This window comes from Rhinolophus sinicus, linkage group LG03, assembly GCF_036562045.2.
Source record: "Rhinolophus sinicus isolate RSC01 linkage group LG03, ASM3656204v1, whole genome shotgun sequence".
Lineage (NCBI taxonomy): Eukaryota > Metazoa > Chordata > Mammalia > Chiroptera > Rhinolophidae > Rhinolophus > Rhinolophus sinicus.
The window spans coordinates 64,034,344-64,062,247 of NC_133753.1; the positions used below are offsets into that span (position 1 = coordinate 64,034,344).

The 27,904-nt window shown below is 37.9% G+C and overlaps 1 protein-coding gene across 1 annotated transcript; it reads left to right on the forward strand.

The window, feature by feature from the left end:
* The first annotated feature begins 39 nt into the window (after positions 1–39).
* EXD1 (exonuclease 3'-5' domain containing 1) lies at positions 40–27,331 on the forward strand. Its single transcript, XM_019725565.2, has 12 exons — positions 40–353; positions 2,269–2,454; positions 6,675–6,743; positions 9,565–9,622; positions 9,916–10,043; positions 12,754–12,812; positions 15,449–15,535; positions 19,285–19,389; positions 19,472–19,552; positions 21,394–21,537; positions 22,234–22,425; positions 26,132–27,331. The coding sequence occupies exons 2-12, from the start codon at positions 2,322–2,324 to the stop codon at positions 26,756–26,758; spliced, it is 1,683 nt and encodes a 560-aa protein (XP_019581124.2). The 5' UTR covers positions 40–353; positions 2,269–2,321; the 3' UTR covers positions 26,759–27,331.
* The last annotated feature ends 573 nt before the right edge of the window (positions 27,332–27,904 follow it).

Genomic DNA, 27,904 nt, shown 5'->3' on the forward strand with positions numbered 1-27,904 from the left:
CGCCTCCTCATTTTTCCAGGCGTCTCTCTCCTTCCGGCCGCTGGAGACGCTCGGGAGCCGGCTTCGGGGCCTCCCGCCGAGTGGCTCCTCAGCAAACAGCCGAGACTTTTCGTTTGGCGGGGCTGGCTCGGCTCAGTCGCGCGGGTGCCCCGCGCTGCGTACTTTTCTCCGGTCCTTTGATAACCGCCACCGCGGGCTTGGAACTCGCGGAGAGTTGTTAATTCACTGTCCCTCTCTTTTTAGTTCGGCTGAAGCTCGAGGGACTCACCATTTGGCTGAAATTGAGACGGGATTTCCCAAACTTCCTTTGGAAAAAAAAAACACCTAACGGCAGAGGAGAGTGAATTCATAGCGTATGGGCCCGCCTTTTACTTGAAATTTCTTATTTTGCCTTAAAAATGAGGAGTTGTCCATTGTAGTCTTAACAGTATATTTTTGTTTTCATGAAAACGTTTAAATGCAGCCGTTAAATTAGTACACTCTCTCAGATGAACCAGTTCTTTGCCTGTGTTTTTCATGCCTTTCTTGACACCCCCTCTCTACCCCTAGAGTGTTACCTTGGTGCAGAAATGATCTGAGATATGGAGGGACCAAATTCTGACCGTTAGCCTTGGTAGCTAAGCACTAGGGGACTCAGCAAGCTTCCCAGGTCAACTTAGGGAACGAGTTTTAAGCTTTCCCTAAGGCTTGACGGCTCAGCGTGAGACTGAGGTTCTAGTCTCACTGAGTTGTATTCATGATTGATCTGCTCTTGTCGGGCCTAGTGAAGATGTCTGCCTTCATATACAGCGTGACATCTGATAACAGGAGCTTCTTTTTATCTTGCGAGTTAGGGGTATGGGAGAAAAATCTTGATGTCTGCGACCTGAATGACCCTTTTCGGAGATTGCCTTGAAGCCCATCTGTAGATCCTGACGTTACCTTTTCCTTCCCAATTTTGAATCTTAACCATTTGCAGCTGTCCTCAGTCAAAGCTTTCTTTGCTTTGTTAATGTTTTTCTAATTGAACATGTCTTAAATGTCCTTATTGTCCAAGCCTTTATTTCTTATAAATCTTTTAAAAATGTAAATTATTTTTTGCCCCTAGTAAGGGCTGGTTTTTCTAGTTTTATGTCCTCTTGTTTTCCTAAAAATTCCCCTTTTGCCTGTTGGATCAACTTGAATACAGAAGAATTATTTTCTTAGGCACTCTGGTGGCTTGCCTGTGTTATGTTCTCTCTGGATGCATAACACCTGGTCTTGCCCTAGGCTACACACATCCTCCACTAGGAGCCTGGTTTTAGTTCAGGTTCCATTACCTTCTAAATGTGTGACTTTGGGGAGGTGTCTTAAATCTTTAAGCCTCAGTTTCTACATCTGTAAATTATTTGTTGTAGGCAACAAATATTTGTGCAAGCACTTGCTAGACCTTAAAATATAAAAATATAGGTTATTGATGTAGCTAAAAACGCTATATAACTTCTCACTTTCTTCCTAGTTGAATTAGGCCTTATTTTGTCAGTGTTTTATAGCTGAAGTAAATTGCATAATTCACTGGTTGACTATTGCTGATGTGGCAAAGGCAAGTAGCTGTTAAATTTAATCTGCTATAGAGGAACATTTATCTAGGGTTCTAAATACAAGAATACCCCAAGTGACAGGATTGTTCTAAAAGATACTTTTAAAAAAAGCATTCATCTTTTAAATTATAGTATTACACTAAAGAATATGCATGTATACTATGAATGATAGTTATTTCTACAAGGTAAAGTTTTTTTCTTTGTATATTTCTTCATTATTATTCTTTATAATGAGCATGCATCATTTTTATAAAAACAGTTGAATTTTACAAAACCAATGTATGGCACATGACTGATTGGTAATACTACAGCAGTCCAGTCCCTGAGCTGTGGCCAGGGTTGGGTGGGATGACACTTGCAGTGACATGGCAGCTGGATTGGATAAAATGATATATGTATGTACCATTAAACAGCCTCTAAATGTTCTGCTGGTTCATTTAGCTAAGGAAGGAAAGGTGGTATTACCCCATTTTATAGACAAAGAAACCAAGCCTGTCTTGCCCCAAGTCTTATGGCTTTCAGTTTTCCATGTATAAATTAGAGTTGGTACTTGCATGATCCTTTTCTCGTGATCACTCTAAAAAGATGAACAAAACTGAGTTACTCTCATATTTTTCTTTTTCTTGTTGCTTGGGGGTATGTGGCAAGGGAAGATAGCCCCACTCTCCTCAAAATGTTTAAAAAATCATAGATCTCTTTTATTTTCAAGTGTACAGATACTGAAAGAAGATTATTTGAAGACTGCTTTTGGAATCAAAAAGCATGGATCCCAGCAGTGACTACCATTTCCTCAATCAGATTTTGTGGAGAAGGGTGAAACTCACATTGGTTTGTGGTGTCTTTGAGGGAGTGCTCCAGCATGTGGACCCTAACAGGATTGTTGTCCTGAAGAAAGGTCTCATTTTATTTTGCATAATATTCTGCCTTTTAAGAGATTAGTAACTGGGTCTGGGTGATGGCTCTATGCTCCATTAGCAGCTGGGAAGGAGGCGTCATTCCTATTTTAGGGGAGGGTAGGACGAAGATTAGAATGCTCTTTTCCCTAGCAGAGCAACATGGCTGCTATACTAGCTTGTCCCCACTTTTATGCTTTTACTGAGGTGACAGCGGAAATTTTCAATATATAGAATTTTTTTTTAACAGGGTACTTTTTAAAATTTCCATATGTACCTTGAAATTAAAAATCACTCTGTTAAATAGAATTGCTTTTGGCTTCAACAGACAAATTCACAAAGACAGTAAGGAGTTAATTTTTTTTATGCAAAAGGAAGTCCAGAGGTAGGCTGCTGAGGAATAGTGCAGAGGCTCAAAGATGCCAGGATGGACCAGGTGTCTTGTGCTCCTGCTCTGCCACCTTAGTGATCATCTGTTATCCTCATGATGACTAGGTAGCCGCTATACCTCCCAGCTTCAATTCCAGTTCATTGTAAAGAGTACAGCTCAGGAACAGCCAAATGGAAGAGAGGCATAGGGCAAGCATGTGGAAAGGGGCTTGGAGTTTCCATGCCCTTTCTGGGCATACCACCTTCCTCACTCCTCCACGTGTTCACCTTGAAGTTCCAAGATATAGTTTTTATTCAGCTACAGTATTGACTTGCTAGGGTTGTTGTTTTCCTGGCATGGTAAGTTTTCAAGTTCACAATTCAAACATGTATAAATGGCCATTAAGAGATTAGTGTTATTGTTAAACCATACTATGAGTTAAAATAGACTTGTGGACTAGGATTGGATTATACTAGGCTTTTGCAATATTAAGTCATTCATTTATCATTTACTGATAGTTTTATATCCCAGGCACTGTCTTAGGTACCAGGGATACAGATAAGAATAACGTTGTCCCTGTTCTCCAAAATCTTAGTCTAGTAAGGAGACAGATAAGCAAGTAGAAAGATATACAGTAATGCAGTGTGATATCCTCTTTGGTAGATGGATGCACAGATGGTATGGAAACACAAAGGTTCAGGTAATTTAGATCTGGGACTGGTAGAGGCTTCCCAAACGAGGAATTAGTGATGGAACTTCATCTGGAGGAGTGGAGGGTAACTGGATGGGAAAAAAGGGGAAGTTGTTTTAAGTCAGTGGTTCTCAAACTTGATCTGTGCATCAGAATCACCTGGAAGACTTGTCAAAACAATGCTGGGCCCCCTCAGAGCTTCTGATTCTGAAGGTCTGGGTTGGGGCTCAAGTATTTGCATTTCTAACAAGTTTCTAGGAGCTGCTGATGCTGTGCTGGGGAAGCACACTTGGAGAGACCCACTGTTCTCAGCAGAAGTAGTAGCATGTACAAAAACGTAGAAAACTTGCTGCATTCCGATAACCTCAGTCAATTTCAGGATGAGGACGTGGTGAGAGAGAAGGCTGAGGCAGGCAGCAGACAGATGAGAAGGACCTTACATATCATAGCACTTAGACAATTCTGAAAGCAATAAGGACCAACCTGAAAGATTTTTCAGTGACAGGCATATACATTTTCAAATTAATTGCCTGAGATTTTTAATGTCGAGGAACCACACTCAGCTGTTAGAAACAGATTCACTTCCAGTGGCCTAAACAAATTAGGAGTTTGTTCTCTTGTATAAAACAAGGCAGACATCCTGGGGCTGCTGGGATGTTCCCCAAAGTTGGCAGGGATCCAGGATTCTTCATCTTTCTGCTCTGCCATCTTTAGTACATGGTTTCAAATCTCAAGGTCATATGATACGTGGTGGAGGAGGAAGAAAGTTGGTGGGTTGGGGGGTGGGTGTTCCTCCCTTCTGAGTCAGTTACCTTAAAGAGATACCTTAAAAGTCCAGTAGACCACCATTACCACTGTCTTTGGGGAGACTGAACACGTTGCTAGTCTGAATAAATGGCACCAAGTAGACAACAATCAGTAAATGCCACATGCTTGTTCAGCAAAGCAGTCAGTCCCAATCAAATGCCTTGGTGTATTTCTCTCTAGTCTTTAATTACACAGATTTATATAGTTGACATAATAAGTCTGGTATACCCTTTATACATTTTTTTAGTTAATTCTATAACAAGCATTTTCTCATGTTATTTAAAACTTCAATTGAATGGCTAAATATTTTAAAGCAAAAGCTTAAAAACTTTCAAAATATTTGTTGATAAATTATAATTATAAAATACAATTTAGTATTTATATTTAATAATCATTTTCTTAGGAATAGTTCCTAGATATGAGTTACTGGGTGAAAGTTATGGATGTTTTAAATGTTTTTGATGCATATTTCCAAATAGTTGTGCAACGGTCTGTGCCTTACTTTGCTACTAGTAATGTGTGAGTGAATTATAGTAAATAATCTTGCACTGAGTTTTAAAAAAACACTCGTGTGTATCTTTCCTTAAGTTTTGCTAGTTTTATAGGCAAAAAGTGATATTGTATTTTTTATGTTTAAAAAATGTTCCTAAAGAGGCTGAACATATTTCTTTACGTGTTTACTAATTTTATGTACTACTTGGGCAAAGCAGGGAGTCACATTAATGACAGCAGTGTGAAGGAAGGATTAAAGTAGGGAGAAACTAGAGGCATGGAGAATAGACAGGAACTATTCAGAGAATCAAGGGACCCAGTAAAGGGGAAATGATAGGGATTGGAGCTAAGACTCTGCAAGGAGTGGAGCAAGAAGACTAGAAAGGCTTAGGAGATGGGACAAGTAACCTAGTAATCAATTGTATAATCAAAGAGCAATGGAAAATTACGCCTACATTTATTATTCAGAAGATTAGGTGTATTAGTATTGTTGTTAGTTGATAGAAATGGGAAGAGGAGCAGGTTTGTTGGTCACTGGGAGAAGATAATGGTTTCAGTTTGAAAATCTTATAGTAACCCTGCTGTCAGTCAGTTCAAAATGTGAGTGGAGCTCAGAGAAATAGTCCATACTGCAGAAATAACGGATGTCAGGACAAGGAAGTGGATGTGATCATTTAAGAAGAAGGAAAAAGGATGAAGAGCATAATTCTGGGGACTATCAATGTGTAAGAGGCAAACAAAGATGGTAGAGGCAGCTAAAGAGACTGGAAGGAGCAAATAAGGAAATGGTAACACTGGATACAAGATGTGTATTAAAATCTTGAGGCCTGGGTTTGGATGCTGACTGTCTTTTACTAGCAGTGTGACCTTGAACAAGTTATTCATACTTTCTGAGCATCAGGTTCCTCCATAATGGAGATAACAAAACGCCTATCTCATTGTGTTACTGGAGAATTCAATGTAGGCAAATAATGAGCAGAGTGCCTGGCTCTTACCATTGGAGCAGATATGAGGAAAGGAAAGGAAAGGACTCCTATCAAAGAGAGTACTGCTGGCTTGGACTGGTTGCTCAGTGTGGTAGTTCTGGGTAACTAGAAGGAAAAAAACTAAACATGGTATTCTGTAAGCCAAGAAGAAAGGACAGAACAGTCTCGAAGGATGCATGGAGCCAAGTATGACAAGACTCAACTTTTTTGGGGGGGATTTGAGAAATAGGCAGTTGGTGATCTTTGACCTCAGTCAGAATATATTCTCTCAGTGGACGAGTAAGGGTAAAACTCAATTATTTTGGATTGCTGAAATGTGCAAATATACAGCTGCTGTGAGTACTTCCATCTAAAAAAAGGACACTGTACTGTAGACATGGCATTTAAATTTCTCCTAACTCCTCTACCTGTTCACAGAAGAGCCAGGAGTTGGATTGTTGTCCCTGACAATATTTTTGAGCATGTAGCATGGTATGAACAGTGTGGACTCTGGAAGTAGTCAGCTACCTTACTTTTTTTTTTCTGGAGTTAGGTGGAGTAAAAATCATTTATTTTTAGTTAACACTAGGAAACATAATAAGTAGTGTAGTCCTTAGCCCCAAGGGCCTCAGAATATTCTTGGGAGAAGTTTAAATCCAGTGTACGACTGTCACCCTTTTAGTTTCTACTGGAACATTCTGGGGTTCCCTCTGTTCTCTATGCTACTTGTTTCGAGGATATTGCTTTGTAAGTTATTACTGACTTCATTTCTTGGGGAAAATAGTTCGGTGATTTTTATAAAACTCAGACTTGGGCACTTTGGAGAGGCATCGTATTTTCTTACAGTTTTCAGGAATATTATTTTTTATTAACCTAATGAATTGTTTTCTGTAACAGTGAAGAATGTGGAGACTGGTAGAAGTGTCCCAGGAGTGAAGATGTTTTTTGGGCATGAGATTGTGAATGGTAAGAGTTTCATGTTTCCTGAACCCTGGTATTGGGATTTACAGTAGTAATAAATTCACTGCTCTGCCTCATTCCAATATTTTTTTAAAAAAAGATATTATCTTACCTTTAATATAGCATTTATGAACTCTTAAAGTTGGTATTTGAAAATTGACCCTTATCTTACTATGTTGGTAGAGACTATGAGCAGAATAGTCTTAAAGAATTTTAATCATCTTGCTTATACAACGTTAGGACTGCTACAATGTTAGGATGCTCATGCCTAGAGTCAGCCAGCAAGCAGAGTGAGGAGGCTGAACAGAAAGGAATGGTCTTGTTCAGAAAGCGAGTTTACCACTACAGGCTCACGATACATTCATAGTCCCTTGTCTGAAACCTTGGGGTCAAATGTTTCAGAATCCAGATTGTTCTGGACTTGTGGAAAACCTAACACACGGTTTATACTGTTCATATTATATAACATCTCAAGCTAGGCAGCACTCTGTAATAAAACACATTTATACAGAGAAAGGGGTGGATAATCATATTAAGTGGAATAGAATAGGACTATAAATAGAATGTCAATTAAGGTTTTGCTGCCAAAAAATTTTTGGTTTTCAGACCTTTTTAGATTTTGGAAATGCAGGAAGCAGACTTGTTCTTTCTGCCAGTTTCAAAAGCCATTTAACGAGAGTAGGTCCAATTGTTTGCCTAAAAGAATAGATATAGGACCTCATCTGGTCAGTGTGCTTCAAGCCAAATGGGCTAAGAGGAAAGGGTTGGAGCAAGAACTATTCTGGCTTTCAAGAACTCAAAAGCAGAAAGCCCTCCAAGGAAGAGTACAGATCAGTAAGGGAGTGAGAGATCTGGGACTTCGTAGAGCTGTGCATTTCTTACCATTGGGGCAGATGTGAGGAAAGGAAAGGAAAGGACTCCTATCAAAGAGAGAGTACTGCTGCTTGAAAGGTTACTGTTTTTGACAGAATTTAGGGGTAGATGAAAATTTCACCAAATTAGTGATTTCTGATCCAGACCCAGTTCAAGGCAGACAAGTCCAGACAGCTATCTAACTACTTTCTCACTGAGTATGTTACGGTAAACATTCTGTCCCTTGAACACCTTTTATAACAGTGGTGATGGTGGTGGTAGTAGTAGAGTGATTTTTAATTGTTCTAACTATTAGTCTTTGCAGAGGAGCAGAGCTCTGGACTGGCACAAAGCTAGGCTGTGGATGGATTTGTAAGAAGAAGTGAATGAATCACTACTGCCATCTCCCTAACTCAGGAGAAGGCTGACCACTAACTAGCTTTGTGATCTGTACATGTGGATTTCATCTAAATTCTTGCTCAGAACTTGGCCTTTGTTCATAATTTTTAGGCTCAAAAGATGGCCTTCTCCTTCTTTGCCCTGTGACTCAATCAGCCATGGAGAAGTCTCCCTGAAAAGCACCTTGAATAAGAATTATCAAGATGAAGGATAATAATTGACTAATTAGTGAGTGGTTTTAGTGAATTTCACTTTCTCTGCCTCAGACTCAATACTTCTAGATGGTGCAGAGAAAAGACATTTGACATATAGTGTCCCTGAGAGGCTTTTTCCCTGAAGTACCTAAGTATACTTAATTGAATCTAAGATGCCATTAACCATAAGGGACACTGTTACTTTTCCCACGCTAAGACAGAAAAAAAACCCCTGCCGATTAAATTGTCAAGTGTATTTATTGTAAATTATATTCAATTTCAGAGCTGTTCAAAGTGCATCTTAGAATCAATGACACAATATTTCCCTACATTCCCTGCACTGCTAGGTTAAAAATAAATGGTTTCAGAGTCTCTGTGGAATGTTTTTCTAATACATCTTTTTTGATTTCCAATCTAGCTTTTATTACCCTGAAATATTAATGTTCCAGCCTGTAAGAGTGAAAGGGACAGATCTGTAAATTATTTCAGAGAGACACCCCAAGCAGTACATAGTGTGAGAGAAAGTGCATTAGGATGAGAATGAATAGGAAAGAAGAGATAGCTCTAGAACCAGTCTGCATGACCACACAGGTCCCCTGGAACAAAAAGGGTAAAGGGAAAATGTAGCGAGATTCCTAATCCTGCTGAATGACAAAGAAAGTTACATAGGGAAATAATATTAGGAGTCTTCACAACCTAAGTGTCCATCAATAGACGACTGGATAAAGCAGTGGTATATATACACAATGGGATATTACTCAGCCATAATAAAGAATGAACTCTTATCGTTTGTGGCAATATGGATAGACCTAGAGGGTACTATGCTTTGTGAAATAAGTCACACAGAGACATACAAATACCATATGATTTCACTTATATGTGGAATCTAAAAAAATAAACAAAACAGAAACTCATAGATACAAAGAACCAACTGATGGTTGCCAGATGGGAGGGGAGTTGGGGGGATGGGGGAAAAAGGTGAAGGGATTAAGAAGCTACAAAATAGTCACAGGGATGTAAAGTACAGCATAGGGAATATATTCAATATTATAATAACTGTGTATAGTGTCAGGTGGGTACTTATTGGGGTGCTCACTTTGTAAGTTATATAAATGTCTATACACCTATACAACTGAAATTAACATAATATTAGACACCAACTGTAATTGAAAAATAAATAACAAAAAAATATATTAGGAGTTTTCAGTACTTGGGATAGTCTTTTCTGCTCTATTATTGCTGGCCAGTGAAAGCCCTATGTACGAACATTTCATTTCCAATTACTGTTTGTGGTGCACAAACTGTGGGTGGGGACAGACGGTGGTTAATTTATTCCAGATTGGAAAGTGTTGGGGATCATTTTTTTTTTTCCAATTTTGTAGTGGAGCTACTGGATGAAGTGGAACAAGGTGCAGTGAGAGAATCAGCATCTTCTGTTAGGTATGCTGGGATCAGTTCTTAATTATGATGTTATCCAAATGTACACGTTAAGAGTAGAAAGCCTTAACTCTAACTGACTTGGCTGGGTAATTCCTAAAATGGCCTGAAGTAATAGAAATGAGAAGAAATTGATGTTTTCTTCCATCTTTAGATGGTATCAATGTAAGCAGTGGATGAATGGATCCTCTAGGAAACGGAGGTCCAGAGTTCTTAGCATTCATGTATGGCAAAATCTGTGTATGGCGTTCGCAACAAAGAACAATTCACCTGAGTGTTGTTTTTTGTAAACATAGTCTAAATACAGAAAGAACCAGGATGGATAAAATGAAAAATGAAGACCTACATGTATGTGAGCCTCCTTCTCCTGCCCCTGAAGCACCAAGCACCTCGCTGCTGAATGACCTCAAGTACAGCCCATCAGGTGAGTACTGGGCTCCCCATTGTGGTTCAGAATTCTTCAGAGTTGGCCTAACCCTGAGCCAGGGTCCTATAGGGAATGCTCAGCTAGGCCATTGCTTCTAGGCTCTGAATTAAAATAAAACATCATGATTCATTTGTTTATTTAATGTTCGAGGGCACACTATGTCCAGACATTAGAGATACCGAGCTGTGTGGTATCCATGCCTTCACTGAGCTCGTGTAGGAAATAGACACTAAATAATTAAATAAGATAAATTAGTATAATACATTGTATGCTAGTGCAAATGCTATGGAGCAAATAAATAGAAGAGAAGAAGTCTGTGGAGAGGGTGGTTTTACAATTTAGGGCACCTAGGCCAGGCCTCATTGAAATGGTGACATTTGAGTGGGTCAGAGCTGTACGGATATCTGTGGGAAATGTGTTTTAGGCAGAAAAAAGAAATGCACAGGTCCTCAGATAGGAACATGTTAGGATATTAACACACAGCAAGGAGAGTAGTAGGAGATGAAGTGGGGTCAGTGGGTCATGGAGGACGTTGTAGGTCATTGCAAGGACTTTGGCTTTTATTCTGAAGTGAGAAGAGAAGCCACTGGAGTATTTTTTTGCATGTATCATTTCCCTAACGGCTAAGGACGTTGAGGAGCTTTTCATGTGCTCATTTGCCATCTGGATATCCTTGGTGAAATGTCTTCATATCTTTTGCTCATTTTCTTATTGGATTATTATTATTCAATATTGGGAATTCTTTACATATTCTGGATACAAGTCTTTTCTCAGATAATTGCTTTGCAATATTTTCTGAGTCTGTGGTTTGGCATTTCATTCTCTTAAAGTATCTCTGAAGGAGTAGACCTTTTTAGTTTTAATAAAGTACAATATTTCAATTTTTTTTTTGGATTATGCTTTTGATGTCATATCTAAGAAAGTTTTTTTCTAACTCAGAGTCACAAAGATTTTCTCCTATATTTTCTTCTAGATGTTTCAAAATTTTAGATTTTACATTTAGGTCTATGATCCATTTTTAGTTAATTTTTGGATATGATATGAGGTATGGATCAAAGTTCTTTTTTTGTTTTTTGGGCATTGGATATCCAATTGTTCCAGCACCATTTGTTGAAAAGACTATGTATTCTCCAAAGTTACATTTGTACCTTTGTCACAAATCAGTTGTCCATATATGTATAGGTTTATTTCTGGGCACTATTCTGTTACATTTGTCTATTTTTCTATCTTTACAGCAATAATAGATTGTTTTGTTTACTGTTTATTTATACTTGGAATTAGGTGGTTTTAGTTCTCAAAGTTTGTTCTTTTTCAAAATTGTTTTGGCTATTCTATGTTTTTTACATTTCCCTATGAACTTTAGAATCAGCTTGTTAATTGCTACAAAAAAAAAAAAAAAGCCTGCTAGAATTTTTATTGGGGATTGCATTGAATTGATACATCAGTTTGGGGAATATTGGCATCTTAACCATATTGAGTATTCCAATCCATTAACCCAATCTCTCCATTTCTTTAGATCTTTTATTTCTCAGCAATATTGTGTAGTTCTCAGCATATGTCTTCCACATCTTTTGCCATATTTATCCCAAAGTATTTCATATTTTTATGCTATTGTAAATGGTATTTTTTAAAAACTTCTATTTCCCAGTGGAGAGATTTGAGCAGAAAAGTAACCTAATCTGACTTCTGTTTTAACAGGATCATTCTGGATGTTGTATAGGTACTGAAAGGAGGGCCAGGGTAAAAGCATGAATATCCACTGGGAGGCTATTGAAATCATTGTAAGATGAGTGGGTGCGGTGGGGCTTGGACCCTAGTGGTGGCGATATGGTTAGACAAGAAGTAGTCAAATTCTGGATGTGTGTTGTGGTGGAGCACACACGATGTATTGACAGATTAGATGTGGGTGTGAAAGAAAGAGGAATCAACGATGACTTCAGGGGTTTGAACCTGAGCAGCCTGAAGTATGGAGTTGCTTTTAAACTGAGATGGGAAAGACTATGGGTGGAAAAGGTTTTGGGGAGTTGATTAGTTTAGTATAGGTCAACCTAAGTTTGAATGTAAGCATAGAGATGAGGAGAAAGGTCTAAGATGAAGCTATAAATTCAAGAGTTAGGCTATAGATGATATTTAAAGCCTTGAAACCAGATGAGCTAGATCACTAAGAGAGTGAATATGGATAGAAAAGAGAAAGTTACATGGACTGCGTCCTGTGCCCTCCCAAGTGTCAGAGGTTGGGGATGAAGAACTATATGTTATGCTGTATCTGTAATGTTTTAAATTGTATAATTAAAAAAATAATTAACTTTCAGGACCCAGAGAATTTTAAAAGTGTGGACATTGGCCCATCTCCAGTACTAATTTATTTTAAACTTATTTTTTTTCCTATGAACATGCTTTTAAAAAGTGTATGTCTTGAGATATTCAAGATAAACCTATGAGGAGGAAAACATTACTAGATTATCGCAGGAAATGAGTCAATCATCCAGTTCATAAGATTATCATTGGTGGGGCTTTTGTTTCTTCTCGGTTGACAAACAGGATACTAATAGTGTTTTCTGTGTGGGCTGATGCAGGTGATAATGAAATAACATCAGACATTTGAGTTGTAATAGTGTAGGAGTTTATGAATATGGCTAAAATTCCTGGGAAGGCTCTTCTATTGCCAAGAAAAACAAGTAGATCTAATACCCTCGTTCTCCTGCAGAGGAAGAGGAGGTGACATACACAGTCATTGATCAGTTCCAGCAGAAGTTTGGTGCTGCTGTAAGTATTGCCCCCAATCAGCCCCAGTATTGTCCGCCTATTGGTATCATGTCTACGTCTCACAAATTTCTCTCTCCTTATGAGATCATTGATGTTTTCCCTAATAATTGAACAAAATATTTGATGCCTTTTCTGTGCCAGGCATTGTTCTGAAGTCCGGGGTAAAACAATACTCAAGACAAAGTTCCAGCCCGCAAGGAGCTATCATTTTAATGCAAGAAAACAAACAAATAATTGTATATCAGCTGGTGACAAGTGCTATGATGAAAAATAAAGTGTGGTATGGTAAATCAAGTGACAGGGAGTTCCTATTTTATGTAGAGGAGACAGAGAAAACCTCTGTGAAGAGGTGACTATAACACAGACCTGAAAGAAGTAAGGGAGCTAGACATGTGGCTCTCCAGGTAAAGAACTTAAAGAAGGTGTAATTGGGAAGTGCAAAGGCCCTGGGGCCGAAGCACACTTGGCCGTGTGAAGGAACAGCAGAGAGGTCAGTGTGGCAGGACCACAGTGAAGAAGAGTGATAGGAAATGAAAGGGGACGGGACCGATCAGGGAGGGTGTTTAGACATAAGGATTTTGAATTTGACTTGAATGAGATGGACAGCCATTGACACTTTTAGAGGAGAGTTAGAAATTCTTATATTTTTAAAAAGATCATTCTAGATGCTCTATTCAGGCAATTTCTCTATAATCATTTATTAATATGAGGCCTGGCAGTATTAATTATTCAGCCTAGGGTACAGTTCACAGGTAGACTTCAGAAGAATCAGTAGGCTTTCTGTTTGGACGTAAGCTTATGCTCATGGGTGCATTTTTTTAAGGGAGAGTTAGCTTTCAACAGATTCTTTTTTTAAAAAACTGTGTTTTTGAGATGTAATTCACATGCCATAAAATTTACCAGTTTAAGATGTACAGTTCTCTGGCTTTTAGCTTAGTCACAGAGTTATATATCCATCACCACCATGAATTTTAGAACATTTTCAGTACCATCCAAAGAAACCCCCTACTCCTTCGCCATCACCGCTAACCTCTCTCCAGTCCCCCAGCCCCTGGCCACCACTAAACTATTTTCTGCATCTATGGATTTGCCTAGGACATTTCATATAAATGGGATCATGCAGTATGTAGTCATTTCTGACTGGCTTTTTTGCTTAACATAAACATTTTCAAGGTTCATCTATATCAGTATTTCACTTATTTTTATTGCCAAGTATTCCTTGGTATGGATATACCACATTTCATTTATCCTCTCACCATTTGATGGACATTTGGGTAAATTTCTACTTTTTGGCTATTATGCATACTGCTGCTATGAACGTTCATGTACAAGTTTTTGTGTGGGCATATGTTTTCATCTCTCTTGGATAGATACCTGGGAGTAGAATTGCTAGGTCATATTGTAATTCTATATTTAATTTTTTGAGGATTGGTGATTCTGTTTTCCAAAGCTGCTGTACCGTTTTACATTCCCACCAGCAGGAGATGAGGGTTCCAGTGTTACCACATTCTTACCAACACGTGTTGTTATCTGTCATTTTGATTATAGCCATCGTAGTGCTGTAAAACCTTACCTCATTGTGGTTTTGATATGCATTTCCCTGATAGCTAATAATGTTGAGCATCTTTTCATGTGCTTATTGGCTATTTGTATATCTTCTTCAGAGCAATATCTATTCTTTTGCCCATTTTTAAATTAAGTTATAAGAATTCTTTATATATCAACAGATTCTTTAAAGAGTCCATGACAACAATAAGAAAAAAATGGGATAAGAACTTTTGCTTTGGAAATTCAAAGAGGTAGTTGGAAATTCTTATCAATAGGGAAATACAGCTTTTGTTCCCAGTTCTGCAGCCTTCTTGTTAACTGAGAATGGAACTGAAATTCAGTTCCCTTTTTCCATCAGTGATTAAACATACCCAGAATGCAGAACAGTTTATGCTCTCAGAAGGAAGATATTGTGTTACTGTCACTCATATTCTTGAGTAATTTACCTACTTGTAAAATGGGGAGAATCTTGTATCGTATGGATATTTTCATAGATTAAGGGTCTTAGAATTATATAATGTTTTGAAATTGGATAAGATTATAGATAATCAAAGGACCAGCATGTATTCCAGGGATATCACTGTTTCAGTTTCGAGTAACTTAATGAATCCAAGACTTTAAGAGACCTGTTGAGTCCTTATTTCTCTGACTCTGAGCAGTAGATGCTGTGAGACTCCACCACTTTGTGAGTTCCCTTCAGGTACGGTAAATTGCCCTGTGTTTGGGCGCTGTTCTTTACATGAGGAATCAGGTCATAAAGACTTGAAATCTTTTGATGTAGTATCAGTGGTGACAAAAGCTACCTGAGTTTTCAACTCTTCTTAGCATTTGGGATGTGAGTGATTTATTTTCCAGTTGTAGAATAATTTTACAAAAACAAAAAAGAGGATCAGAAGTGTTCAATGTGATGTGTGTGTGTGTGTGTGTGTGTGAGAAGCAGACTGTTGTTTTGGATTAGTCAGATGCTATGAGTTTAAAAAATAGGATCCACTTTGTGTATTACTGTCCATTTTACTTGTGCTATTCATGATGTCATAATTACATAATTAATTCCCTGGAGAATTTTATTTTCTTCCTTTTCTTACCAGATGCTCCACATCAAGAAGCAGAATGTCCTGAGTGTGGCAGCAGAAGGAGCCAACGTGTGTCGTCATGGGAAATTATGTTGGCTTCAGGTAAAAGATAGGTTTTTGAAAACATTTTTGTAGATTCACTGGTTAAGTTTATTTTAATTGTCTTCTTTATGTCACCCCAGTGTCACTGTCCTATAACTTATTTGAAATGCTTTCACTCTCTTAGAACTCAGTTTATTCTTTTCAAAAGAAAAGAGCTTCTGTCTCTTTATAGATTCACTGTTATAATCATCATTACTGTCTCACAGTCTCTACTTGAGATCTTTCCCAGCTCTGTTCTCTCTCGTTAGACACATGAAGAGTTTCTCGTCTTTCCTTTTGGTTGGTAGCATTCCACAGCAGAGTTCTGCCACATCATTTTTATTTTCCTGGACCTGGGAGATGTCAGGTGTGGGTTCCCATTGTATCAAAAGACGTGGCTGTTTCATCTACTATATAGAAACCAGCAGACAGAATCAAGGAAAATGAGGAAACAAAGGAATATGTTCCAAACAGAAGAACAAGATAAAACCTCAGGAAAAAAAACACCTTAATGAAACAGATAAGTAATTTACCAGACAAAGAGTTCAAAGTAATGGTCATACAGAGGCTCACTGAACAGGGGAGAAGAATGGATGAACACAGTAAGAACTTTAACAAAGAGATGGATAATGTAAGAAAGTACCAAATAGAAGTCACAGGGCTGAAGAATATAGTAACTAAAATGAAAACTATACTAGAGGTGGGGTTCAATAGCAGACAAGATGAAGCAAAAGAAAGAATCAATCAACTCAAAGACAAGGCAGTGAAACTCAACCAAACAGAGCAGCAAAAAGAAAACAAAATGAAAAAAAAAAAGTGAAGAGCGCTTAATGGTCTTATGGGAGTTCACAGCCTACACTCCTTGAAAACAGCTCTGTAGGCCACAAAATGTGTGCCAAACCTGAAGCCTGCCCGTCAGGCTGAAGTTCCAAGACAAATATCAAGACCTTCTTAACAGAAAAACCGGGAAGTGTGTCCCAGTTTACTGTCTGCAGCTCTGGGGGTGGTAGCCTGCCAAGAACTGTCTCTAGGGTTGCCACAATCCCATGGGGACCCAGGAATGCAAGCCATCACCCTCTAGCCACCAGAGGCAGGTGATCAAGGGGCATCCCCTGGGCAGAAGCCACAAAAACTGGGGCACCAGACACAAAAAACACAGAGACACCTACTTTTAACATGTTGAAATGTCTCTATTTCCTCTTTTCTAGTAACATGCTTATTGTTCTCTCTGTATTCATCAGTTTTACAAATTATCTATTAACTTTTATTGTGATAAATAAAGATTTTGCTCCCTTAGAGCACGCATGCCTCCCTGGATCCTCCCAATTTAGTTATATACCAATTTTTGGTTAAGGCAAGATTCAGGCTGTATGTGATTATAACTGTACCTATTGTTCCCTGCTGAGCCAAATAAGATTGTTTCTTTTCTTGCACAACTTGTTTTTCATAGAATTGATAATTGCCTCATCTTAGTAGCTTTGTTTTCTTTGCACCTGTGACTAACCCTTCCCATACCTTCCCCCCAGTGTAGTTTTTCCACACGCTTACCTTTGTCCTGCGAAACTGCGTTGCGGTTTTTGTCTTGAAACCCTCTTCCCTGGAGCCTTCTACCCTCCTGTTCCAATCAGGCTGCTGTTCTCCAGGCTGCAAGCTGCAAGGGAAGCGGTCTGGAGGCTCACAAGTCAGTGTGAGGACTGTCGTTTTCCAGTCCATGACCTAAGCCTCCTCTATGTCTTATGTTCCCGACACTAGAGCCTCTCTGGTTGGATTTATCCAGGGAATACAGCTTCTGTCCTCTGTGGGAGTGGAGGGGAATGGGTGCAGATAACGTAGAGGCTTCCTTCTCCTCCAGTCCCCCAGCCCCATTTCCAGCTCCTCATTTTTCTTAGTGTCTGGCACATTTAATTCCTTAACCCTTATTTATTTATTTATTTATTTTATTTATGTTTGTTTCTTTGTTCTGTTTTGTTTTCCCTAATCTGCTTCCTTTCTGTCAGAATTTCCCACTGATTTTCTTTAAATTAGTTAAATATTTAATCTTCATCTGTGGCCAGATATTTTCAGATATAATAATATGTCTTAGATGAAGGTAGCAGATAATTTGTTGAGAGTCATAAACTTTTTATATCCTTTGGCCCACTTAGGGCCACTTCTAGAAATCTATCCTAAATAATTCAAAATATGAAGACAAAAATATGTGAGAACCTATTCGTCTTTGAATGGCATCCTTTGTAATGGTGAAAAATCAGAAACCACTTACATAGTTCATAATAGGAAACGTTCTAGTACATTTCATAACTCTTATGTGGCTGCCAAAAAATTGATGACAGGTGCAATATAGAAAAATGTTTGGAAGTTTATGAATGGAAAAAGCAGGATATAGATTTGAATGCATATTATTAAAGCCATGTGCACTTTTTGCATATGAAAAACTGGGGGGGAGTATTGTATGGCATGCCTTGATTCGCTGAAGAAGTGTGTATCAGCCATCCATGTGCCTGGCTCTTTCTAGTTGTTACATGTATAGTGGTGAATCTGACATAATCTCTTCCCTCATAGAGCTTACAGTATAGCAAGTCAAGTTGTCCTTTCAATCTTAGTTGTGGAGGGTGCCGTTCAGCTTCAGGTTGTTGTACTTTCAGTCTTAGTTGTGGAGGGCGCAGCTCAGTTCCAGGTCCAGTTGCCATTTCTAGTTGTAGGGGGTACAGCCCACCATCCCTTGCGGGAGTCGAACTGGCAACCTTGTGGTTGAGAGGACACACTCCAACCAACTGAGCCATCTGGAAGCTCAGGGTGCCGTGTTCAGTCTTAGTTGCAGGGGGCACTGCCCACCATCCCTTGCGGGACTCGAGGAGTTGAACCGGCAACCTGTGGTTGAGAGCCCACTGGCCCATGTGGGAATTGAACCTGCAGCCTTTGGAGTTAGGAGCACGGAGCTCTAACCGCCTGAGCCACCGGCCTGGCCCTGTTCAATTTTTATAACTAAAGAAATGGGGGGAAAGAGCAGGGATTGACTATTTTAGGTGTCAGATTCTAGTAAACATCATGAAGGGTTTGAGAATGTGCCAGGTAGACCCAGTCATTGTGTTGTAGCAATAGTTAGCTCCTGAAATGACAAAGATGGCATCAAATTTCAGGTGGCTGACCCCCTAACCCCATTTGGATCTTTTTTTCTTTTTGCCTTCCACAGTCTGATTCAGTAGATTATCCAGCTGTACTGCCTTTGTGACTTTTATGACCAGAAATAATCTAGAATTCTTATAATTGTACAAAGTTGATCTATAAAGCAGTATTTTACATCCTACCATTTGTGCCCGTGTATTTGTTGCCTGTTTTATATTGCTAGTGGGTAGGGATCTTCTCTTATGAGTAATTTTATATAGTACCTAACACAATCATTGTGGAACTCGGAAAAATAAAATAGTATTTTGTGTTATTAACAATGAAATGCTGTTCATTCCCCTTAAACCTGTAATCCCTGGGGTATTAGAATGTCATAAGTAAGACTGGTAAAATATTAAAGTTGGGACTGTAAAAAGTGAAAAGCTAAGTCACCAGCTTGTCTGTTTCTTTCCTTTTGAAAATCACAATGATAGAGTCTTTTTTTTTAAGATGAATGCAAACCCATTTTCCCTAAGAATCATTGAGTGCCTATTGTTTACTTTGAAAGTGAGAATGCTAAATATTTTATCACATGTTCTTTCTTGATCCTCAGATCCCCTTTCCTAGTTCTTGTCCTATAACATGTGTGTCTGGATGGTCTATTGTAGGTGGCCACAAACAGTCGAGTTTACTTATTTGATATTTTCCTTCTGGGAAGTCGTGCTTTCAACAATGGACTTCAGATGGTGTTAGAAGACAAAAGAATTTTGAAGGTGAGTGTGTAAATTGATTCCTCTGCTAGTAAAATTAGCAACCATGTTCTGATTACTCTGTCTCTATCTTCTGATTCCTTAGGTTATCCATGATTGTCGTTGGCTTTCTGATTGTCTCTCTCATCAGTATGGAATTTTGCTGAATAATATCTTCGACACACAGGTACATGCAGGGAAACACTGGATTCAGTCCAGTGTACACAGCTCCTGTAGAAAATGGGCTTCATTTGATGAGTGGTAGAAAGTCTTTTTGTGTGTGTGCCCGATTCCTGCCCACTTCTCATATAAGATGTTTATACAACATGTGAGAACATTTGGTAAACTGTAAAAGCACTTCAGAAAAGGTACTCAAAAGTACTTAGGATTTTTTCCCCCTCATTTTGCTCCAGAATTTGTCAAATAAGAAGCAAACTCCATACTCTATAACATTCAGAAACTTGAACAATTTGGGGGTAAATCAGAAACGTGACATGGGACACTAATATGAGGTGACTAATCACATCTCTGCCTTTGCCACATATGTATCAGTCAAGGTTAGTGGCTAGTTGGCATCTAGCTCAGAGATGTACGTTGTCCTAGATATGCCCCCAAAGCCTATTATGGCCCCAGGTAGCCTGAAGATACATGATTTTTCTCTTCGCTAGAGGACCCTAGAGATCTGTAGACTTCACCAGCTCTTAGAGTTGATTTGGCTGTGAGAGCAGTAAAACCGCTAGTTTTCACTATGTTTTCTTAGGGTTCTTGGTTTATGCCAGTGAAAGGGAGAGCTTGTATATATATATAAGCCTAAAGCTTTTGGAGAGGGATTAAAATAATGAGTTGGCCAATTATTTTTGAATAGAAATTCCTAAAAGTTCAATTTCATGTTATTATTTGTAGTTCAAGTCTGCTCTTTATGTGTCTGCTCTTAATGAACTTTACACCACTTCTCTTGTTTACATGATCCTTTGGACCTTCTTTCAGGATCTTTCACTGTGTAGAGATGGCTTCTGTGCTTACTCCAAAATGTAAGAGAATTGCTCCTTGTTCCCTTGAGGCCATCAGGCTCCTTGATTAGACCTCATATGTATTGTGTAATGAAGACATTGGCATATCTTTCCATATTTTTCTTTTCAGATTTTCACAGTGCAAGAAGCAGGAATTGAGAGTTTTTCCAACAAGTTTTTTTATTTACTATGATGTATGAGTTTCCTGGAACAAATCACCACAAATTTAGTGGCTTAAAACAACAAATTTACTCTCCTATAGACCTAGAAATCCGAAGTCTGAAATCATTTTTACTGGGCTAAAGTCAGGGTGTCAGCAGGGCTCATTTCTTCTGGAGACTCTGCAGGGAGAGTCTGTTTGCTTGCTTTCATCAACCTGTATTCTTTGGCTTGTGCTTCTTTCATCTTCCAAGTGCTTAACTCCAATCTCTGCTGCCGTCATCATATCACCTTCTCCTCTAACTGGAGTAAAATCTCCCTCTGCCTCCCTCTTATAAGAACACTTGTGATTACATTTAGGGCCTACCCTCATAATTCATGATAATCTTCCCATCTCAAGATCCTTAATATAATAACAGCTGTTAAGTCCATTTTGCCATATAAAATAACATTCATAGGTTCCAGGAATTAGGGGGTAGCTATCTTTGGAGGCCATTATGTAGCCTTCTACACACACATAATTATTCCAATTCTTAAGAAAAATAATTTTTAAATTTTATCTTCCTTTCCCCATTCCCCAGACACCAAAGAGTAATAAATAACAACAAGGCAGGCAAATGAAAGAAGTGGAAAAGAAAGTAGACAAGGACACATTAAAGTTGGGTGATCCTTTTTTTCCCCCTAATTTTTCAGAATAAGTTGACTGAACAACTTTAAATTTTCTGATAGCATTGTCAGTCATGTGGCTACTTGGGAAAAATGGTATTTAAAGACACTTTTCTAAATACATTTCTGCCAGGAGATAAATTGCTGTATGCATTCTACAGACTGGTCTGTTTGTCTTTTTTTAATGCTACAGGTGGCAGATGTCCTTCAATTTTCCATGGAAACAGGTGGCTTTCTTCCAAACTGCGTCAGCACTTTACAGGAAAGTTTAATAAGACACCTTAAAGTAGCCCCTAAATATCTCTCCTTTCTGGAAGAGAGACAACAGCTGATTCACGTGAGTATTAAAGGATAGCCCATCTGGCATTAATTTTTTAAAGTGTTTTCTGAGTGGGATGCTCAGCATAATCTATAGAGAAATGATAGCAACCATATAAGCTTAGGAGCATTTCCAAAATCTTAGTTGTTCAGAATGGGGACGGTTTGTGGTCTCAAGTAGATAAGAGCCAAGATCCAGATTTGTTGTTTATCAATTAAAAAGCATTCTGAAATAAATTTTTAAGTTGAGACAAGGAGGGATTATGTGGAGAATTTGAACTAAGGCGATGGAGCAAAAATTATCCCAATTATTTCTCCCAAAGTAAGGTAGATTTTCTTTATCTCCTGATAGTCTTGCATGCGAATTTGGGTCATGACCATATTGACTACAATTTTGGCCAGATAAGCAAGTTTGCTGCCTCCAGCTTTAAATGAGGAGTCCTGATATTTCTTTCTCTTTTCCTCTCTCTCTCTGTCTCCCCTGAATATTTCCCCTGACACACACACACACACACACACACACACACACACACACACACACACACAGTATACCCACACAAAGTGTGTGCGTTCTCAGAGGGCTAGCCAAAGTGTGAAAGTAGAAGGTAATAATTGAAGAAATGGCAGTAATAGTATTTTAAGTAAAGCAACACTTACAGTTATTATCTTTAAGCTTTTACTTACTATTCAGATAAAATTGTTCTGGTGTTTCTAGGAAAATCCAGAAGTGTGGTTCACACGACCTCTTTCACCCTCCTTACTAAAAATTTTGGCTCTGGAAGCCACCTACCTGCTACCCCTTCGCCTGGTCCTCCTGGATGAGATGATGTCTGACCTAACCACCCTGGTGGACGGGTACCTCAACGCCTACCGAGAAGGGTCTGCAGACCAGCTGGGAGGCATGGAGGTAGGTGCAGCCCTCTGGGGCTGTGTCTTGAGAACTTCCACTTTTGCCTTATTCCTCTTGGAGAGCATAGTTATACCCACTCTTCACAGCTGCAGCAAATTTCATGAGGCTGCCTCTGCGATAAATATTCTTGAAGGGACTAGAGTTTGGGCTTAATCCATCTCCTTGAGCTCTTTTTCACAATATAATGTTTCCAATAAATATTTCTGTCAAGAATGAGTAAATTTAAGATTTCGTTAGTTAACCTTTTCTTAAAGATTATTTTAAATTAAAACATAGCTAACATATATTTATATTAGTTTCAAGTGTACATCATAGTTATTCAACAATACCCACCTAGTTCTATACAGTGATACTTACTACATTACTGATTTTATGCCCCATGCTAAAGAAGTGATCACCATAATAAGTCCAGCAACCATCTGACACTCGTTAGTTACTTTTATAAAACCAGCATTTTATAAGAAAACGATATCCACGAGTTGGGAACTGATGCCCTAAGGCCAAATCTGACTGATGGCCAATTTTTGTACAGCTCACTAAGAATGTTTTTTTACAATTTTAAAAAATAGTAAGAAGGAGGAGAAGGAGAAGGAGGAAAAAGTATGCAGCAGAGACAGTTTGAGGCTCACAAAATATTTACTAAAATATTTACTATTTGGTTCCTTACATAAAAAGTTTGCAGGCTGCCGGTATAAACCATTCTCACTTCAGAATACTGATTCAGAATCCTAAATAAAATACTAGCATTTTTGGTATGAACCACACTTAGATATATTATACTTTTCTTTTAATGTGTCACTGGATTCTAGTTGCAAACATAGTTCAATGTTAGGAAGTTCTCCATCTTACTGGAGCCAAGAGAGTCTTATGATTACCTCCTAAATGCTGAAAAAAGTATTTCATAACTTTTTGTATTTTGCTCTCACTGTTTAACAAAAAAAGAACAACATAAAAATCCTTGCATACCTTGTTCGATTAAAGAATTTTAATATTTTTTATCATTGTAAAACCCAGGATAATTTTATAACTTTTTGTATTTTGCTCTCACTGTTTAATGTTCAAAAAAATTAAAATTTTCTGTTTACATTAGTGATTAAAATTGGAATAGATACTTTAACATGAGAAAACATGTATCTCAAGTAAGAAGACTACATAATATTTTATTGGGAACACTAAAAGCATTCCCATTAAAATCAAGAGAAAAATTTTAAATGGTGACTATCACCATTACTTTAATGTTTTTGAAGCTATTAGCCAATGGAATTCTTTTTGAAGATTAATTATAAAAATTGAACAGGAGGAATCAGAATTATGACATTCCTATGATACAACTAAAAACTGAAGAGAATCAACTGGAAAAGACAACCACAAACAAAAAGACAATTTAGTAAAATGGGTACAAATATAAAAATTAATAGCTTTCCTATATCCATATACACAGCTGGAAAATATAATGGAAGACATCAATTTATAATTCTGTGTTTCCCCAAAAATAAGACCTAGCTGGACAATCAGTTCTAATGTGTCTTTTGGAGCAAAAATTAGTATAAGACCTGGTGTTATATAATTTATATTATATAACACCAGGTCTTATAGTAAAATAACACCAAGTCTTATATTAATTTTTGCTCCAAAAGACACATTAGAGCTGATTGTCCGGCTAGGTCTTATTTTCAGGGAAGCACGGTTGTAGCAAAAAGATTACTTAGAAATAAGTCTAACAAGAAATGTGGAATATACAGATGAAGAAAACATTAAAATATTACTGAATGACATAAAAGAGAACTTGAATGGGAACACTGTATTTTTAGCTATCAAAATTAATTTTTGAATTTAGCTCTATTCCAAGAAAAATATTAACACCAGTATTATTTTGGAAAACTGTGATTATAGAGTTTATAGAGATCAATAAACATAAATAAGTCCTGTCAACTATTAAAACATATTATAAATCTACACTAAATAAAACAGTTTGTGATTGGTGTTGTGTAGGCAGATCAGTGGAACAGAGTAGAGAACTCAGAAATAGATCCAATATATATCTGCCAGTACGGTTGTGATAAAGTAGAATTTCCCATCAAGGAGAAAAAGATAATTATTAAGGAAAAGGCCTTAGACAATTGACTGACTATTGTGAAGGAGGAGAAGCACAGCTGCTGCTAGATTGCTATCTCTTTCATTACACCAAAACAACTCCTATGAATCAAGTATTTATGTAAAAAGTAGAATCATAAAATTATTGGAAAAAACAGAATTAAAAGAAAATGATTTCCCAGTAGGGAATGCTTTTCACCTCCCCAACTTTACTGAGGAATAATTGACAAAATTAACTGTATATATTTACAGTGTACATCTTGTTGGTACATATGCATTTGTGGAATGATTACCAAGATCAAGATAATTAATACATCCTTCACCTCACACCTCGCGTAACCTTTTTTGTGTGTGGTGAGAATGCTTAAGACCTACTCTCAGCAACTTTCAAGTATACAGTATCAAATTATTAACTATAGTAACCATGCTGTACATTATATCCTCAGAACTTATTCTTATAACTGAAAGTTTGTACCCTTTGACTTACATCTTACCATTTCCCTCTTCCCCCAACCTCTGATAATCACCACTCTGTTCTGTTTCTATAAAATCAGCTTTTTAAAAAAGACTCCACATATAAGTAGTATCATACAGTATCTGTCTTTCTATGTCTGGCTTATTTCACTTAGCATGCCCTCCAAGTTTACCGTGTTATCACAAATGGCATAATTTCCTTATTTTTATGGCTGAAAATAATATTCCACATCTTCTTAATCCATTCATCCCTTGATGGACACTTAGGTTGTTCCCATATATTGACTATCGTGACTAATGCAATGTAAATGGAAGTGCCTATATCTCTTTAAGACAGTGATTTCATTTCCTTTGGATTTGGTAGTTCTATTTTTAATTTCTTTGAGGAAATGCCATACTGTTTTCCATAATAGCTGTACCAATTTATATCCCACCAACACTGCATAAGAGTTCCCTTTACTTCACATCTTTGCCAACACTTGTTATCTCGTCTTTTTTATAATAGCCACCCTAACAGGTGTGAGGTGACATCTCATTGTGGTTTTGATTAGCATCTGCCCGATGATTAGTGTTGTCCAGCATCTTTTCACCTATTGGCCATTTGAATGTCTTCTTTAGAAAAATGTCTATTTAAGTCCTTTGCTTATTTTTTTAATCAGATTATGTATTTGCTATATCGCTATTGACTTGTAAGAGGGAATGATTTTCTATGCAACACAAAGATACTTAGAGCTCTTAAAGGATTAATAAATTTGACTTTAATATTTTTGTATGGTGAAAATACTGTATACAAAATCAAAAGGCAAGCAACCTAGGAAAAATTGTCTCATGTAACAAAGAGGACATTTTCTTAATGCATTTATTATTGTTGTATTTCTATAATCAGTTGAAAAGGGAGACTTACTTTTTACTGTATAATCTTGATACACACACGCACACTCTACACACAAAACTAGATTCAAAATATTTACTTGAAAAATAGTACTACTATAATTGCAGACACTAGAGGGTGCTGTGAGAACACATTTGAATAGCATCTCGCTTGCCAAATACTGTTCCATATAGCAGAAGTGATTTTAAGGAGCATATTCAGAAGTTTAGTTATAGTAGACTTGTGTTCATTTTCTTTTCTTAGCCTTCATGTATGGAGCTTCCAGGGGAACTGCTTCAATTCAAGGACTTCCAGAAGCAGCGCAGAGAGAGAGCTATGAAAGAATACAGGATGAATGCAAAGGGGCTCCTACTAAGGACAGAGCTACGTCCAAAGAAATCAGTGACAGAGACAGCAGGGAAAGAGGGAAAAGTAAGAGGTTTCTTACTTTGTGAAAATTCTAGGCTAAGTAAAGCTCCGAGTTTCATATCTCACGGGGATGTAAATTTTCTGAAAGAACAAGCTAAGAGTAAACAAACTACAAATCCTCCACAGTTACCTCCCATAAAGGAAGGCGCCATTGCGGATTCCAGTAACAAAGTCATTTGCCCTGAGTCAGAAGGGTCGGAGGACCCGAAAATAAATAAAAAAGGATACCTTCAGATACCCAAAAAGGAGTTTCAGACAAGTTTGTCTTTGAAAGAGGAGATAGAAAAGTTACTGATGGTGGAAAACAAGGAAGATTTAAAATGCACCCAACAAGATGTTTCAGTGTCTCCTTCCCTTTCTCAGGAAACCAGAGTGTCTCCAAGTGACAACTTTCATCCTTTTAGAAAAGCTGTGCTTTCTACACTTCCTCCCTGTCCAGCCTTGGAGAAGATTCCTGAATAAATCCGTATTCATTTCTACCTTAGAGATTGGCAATTTGTTGTTGAGGCCACAGAGGTGGTTCATTTCCCCTGCCATCAGGGCCTCCCTCAGTGCTTAAACTTCTCATGTTGTAAATTTACTTATGCCTCAGTCATGGGCTTCGGGGAAAATTGCATCCTCTTGCTTAAATTCCTGGAATTTGATTAAGATGGGAATGAATAAGTTAAATAATAGACGAAGTAAATTTTCTGATTAGGTCACTGGGTAGAAATGTTCCCAGTGGCCAGAGTGAATTATTTCTCATAATTTGGGTTTAGAGGATTTAAAGAAGGGAAAAACTTTGGTCTCAGTGTCTGAAAGAATCTATACTTTTAAAATTTGGTTGTGTTTTTGTTTGAAGAGGTTTGGTAAAACTCTTAGTCATAAGTTTAAAAATAATCGGTACAACTTTATTAATGACAACTTTATTAATGACAACTTTATTAATACTCTTGCTTTTTAAAATATTAACTTTAATTTGTCAGTTATACTTCAATAAAGCTGAAAAATATTCACTTTGTTATTGAATGTTTTGTCTGTCTTATGTCATAGACAGTCGTTAATGTTACTATAGGAATCAGTATCCCAGTTTTAATTTTTTTAGTCCATTTACTTTTAGAAGATTTTGGCCATTTTTCTGGCAAAGCAAGGGCTTCTTTTTACTATGTCTATTATGTAAACTTGAAGTTTGATTCCACTCTATTTGCCTGGAGTTGGTATACTTTCTTAGGGTCAGAGGAAGGCAGCTTGTACCAAGCCTTTTTTTATTTTAAATACTTTCAAGTTTCTCACCTTCTTTTGAGTACAATAACCAATAAACCTGTTTTGGCGTTAGGTTGTCTCTTTCCTTAATTGGGTCAGGGTAGGAATAAATTGGAGTATGTCTGGATTTCTGGGTTTAGAGTTTAGAAATCTGTCATTTGACTTTTCCGGGACTCCATTACTAATCGCACTGAGAGGAAACACAGGGACACTCTATGGCTAGGAACATCCTCGTCTGCACCAGCTGATTCTATTGTGAGCTGCACTGGAAGGAGAGCTGTGCCCTTCCAAACCCCAGAGCCCAGATCCAGTCTAAGGTTAAGATGATGATGACAGGCCCAAGAGCAGATGGCTCAGCCCTGCGTT

What these genes read in the sequence shown, in the direction of transcription:
- EXD1 (XM_019725565.2), top strand. Translation starts at nt 2,322, where the DNA reads ATGGATCCCAGCAGTGACTACCATTTCCTCAATCAGATTTTGTGGAGA. An exon ending in GAATCAGCATCTTCTGTTAG is followed by an intron (nt 9,623 to 9,915) that starts GTATGCTGGGAT and finishes TTGTAAACATAG; the next exon opens with TCTAAATACAGAAAGAACCA. An exon ending in AGAGACAACAGCTGATTCAC is followed by an intron (nt 21,538 to 22,233) that starts GTGAGTATTAAA and finishes TGGTGTTTCTAG; the next exon opens with GAAAATCCAGAAGTGTGGTT.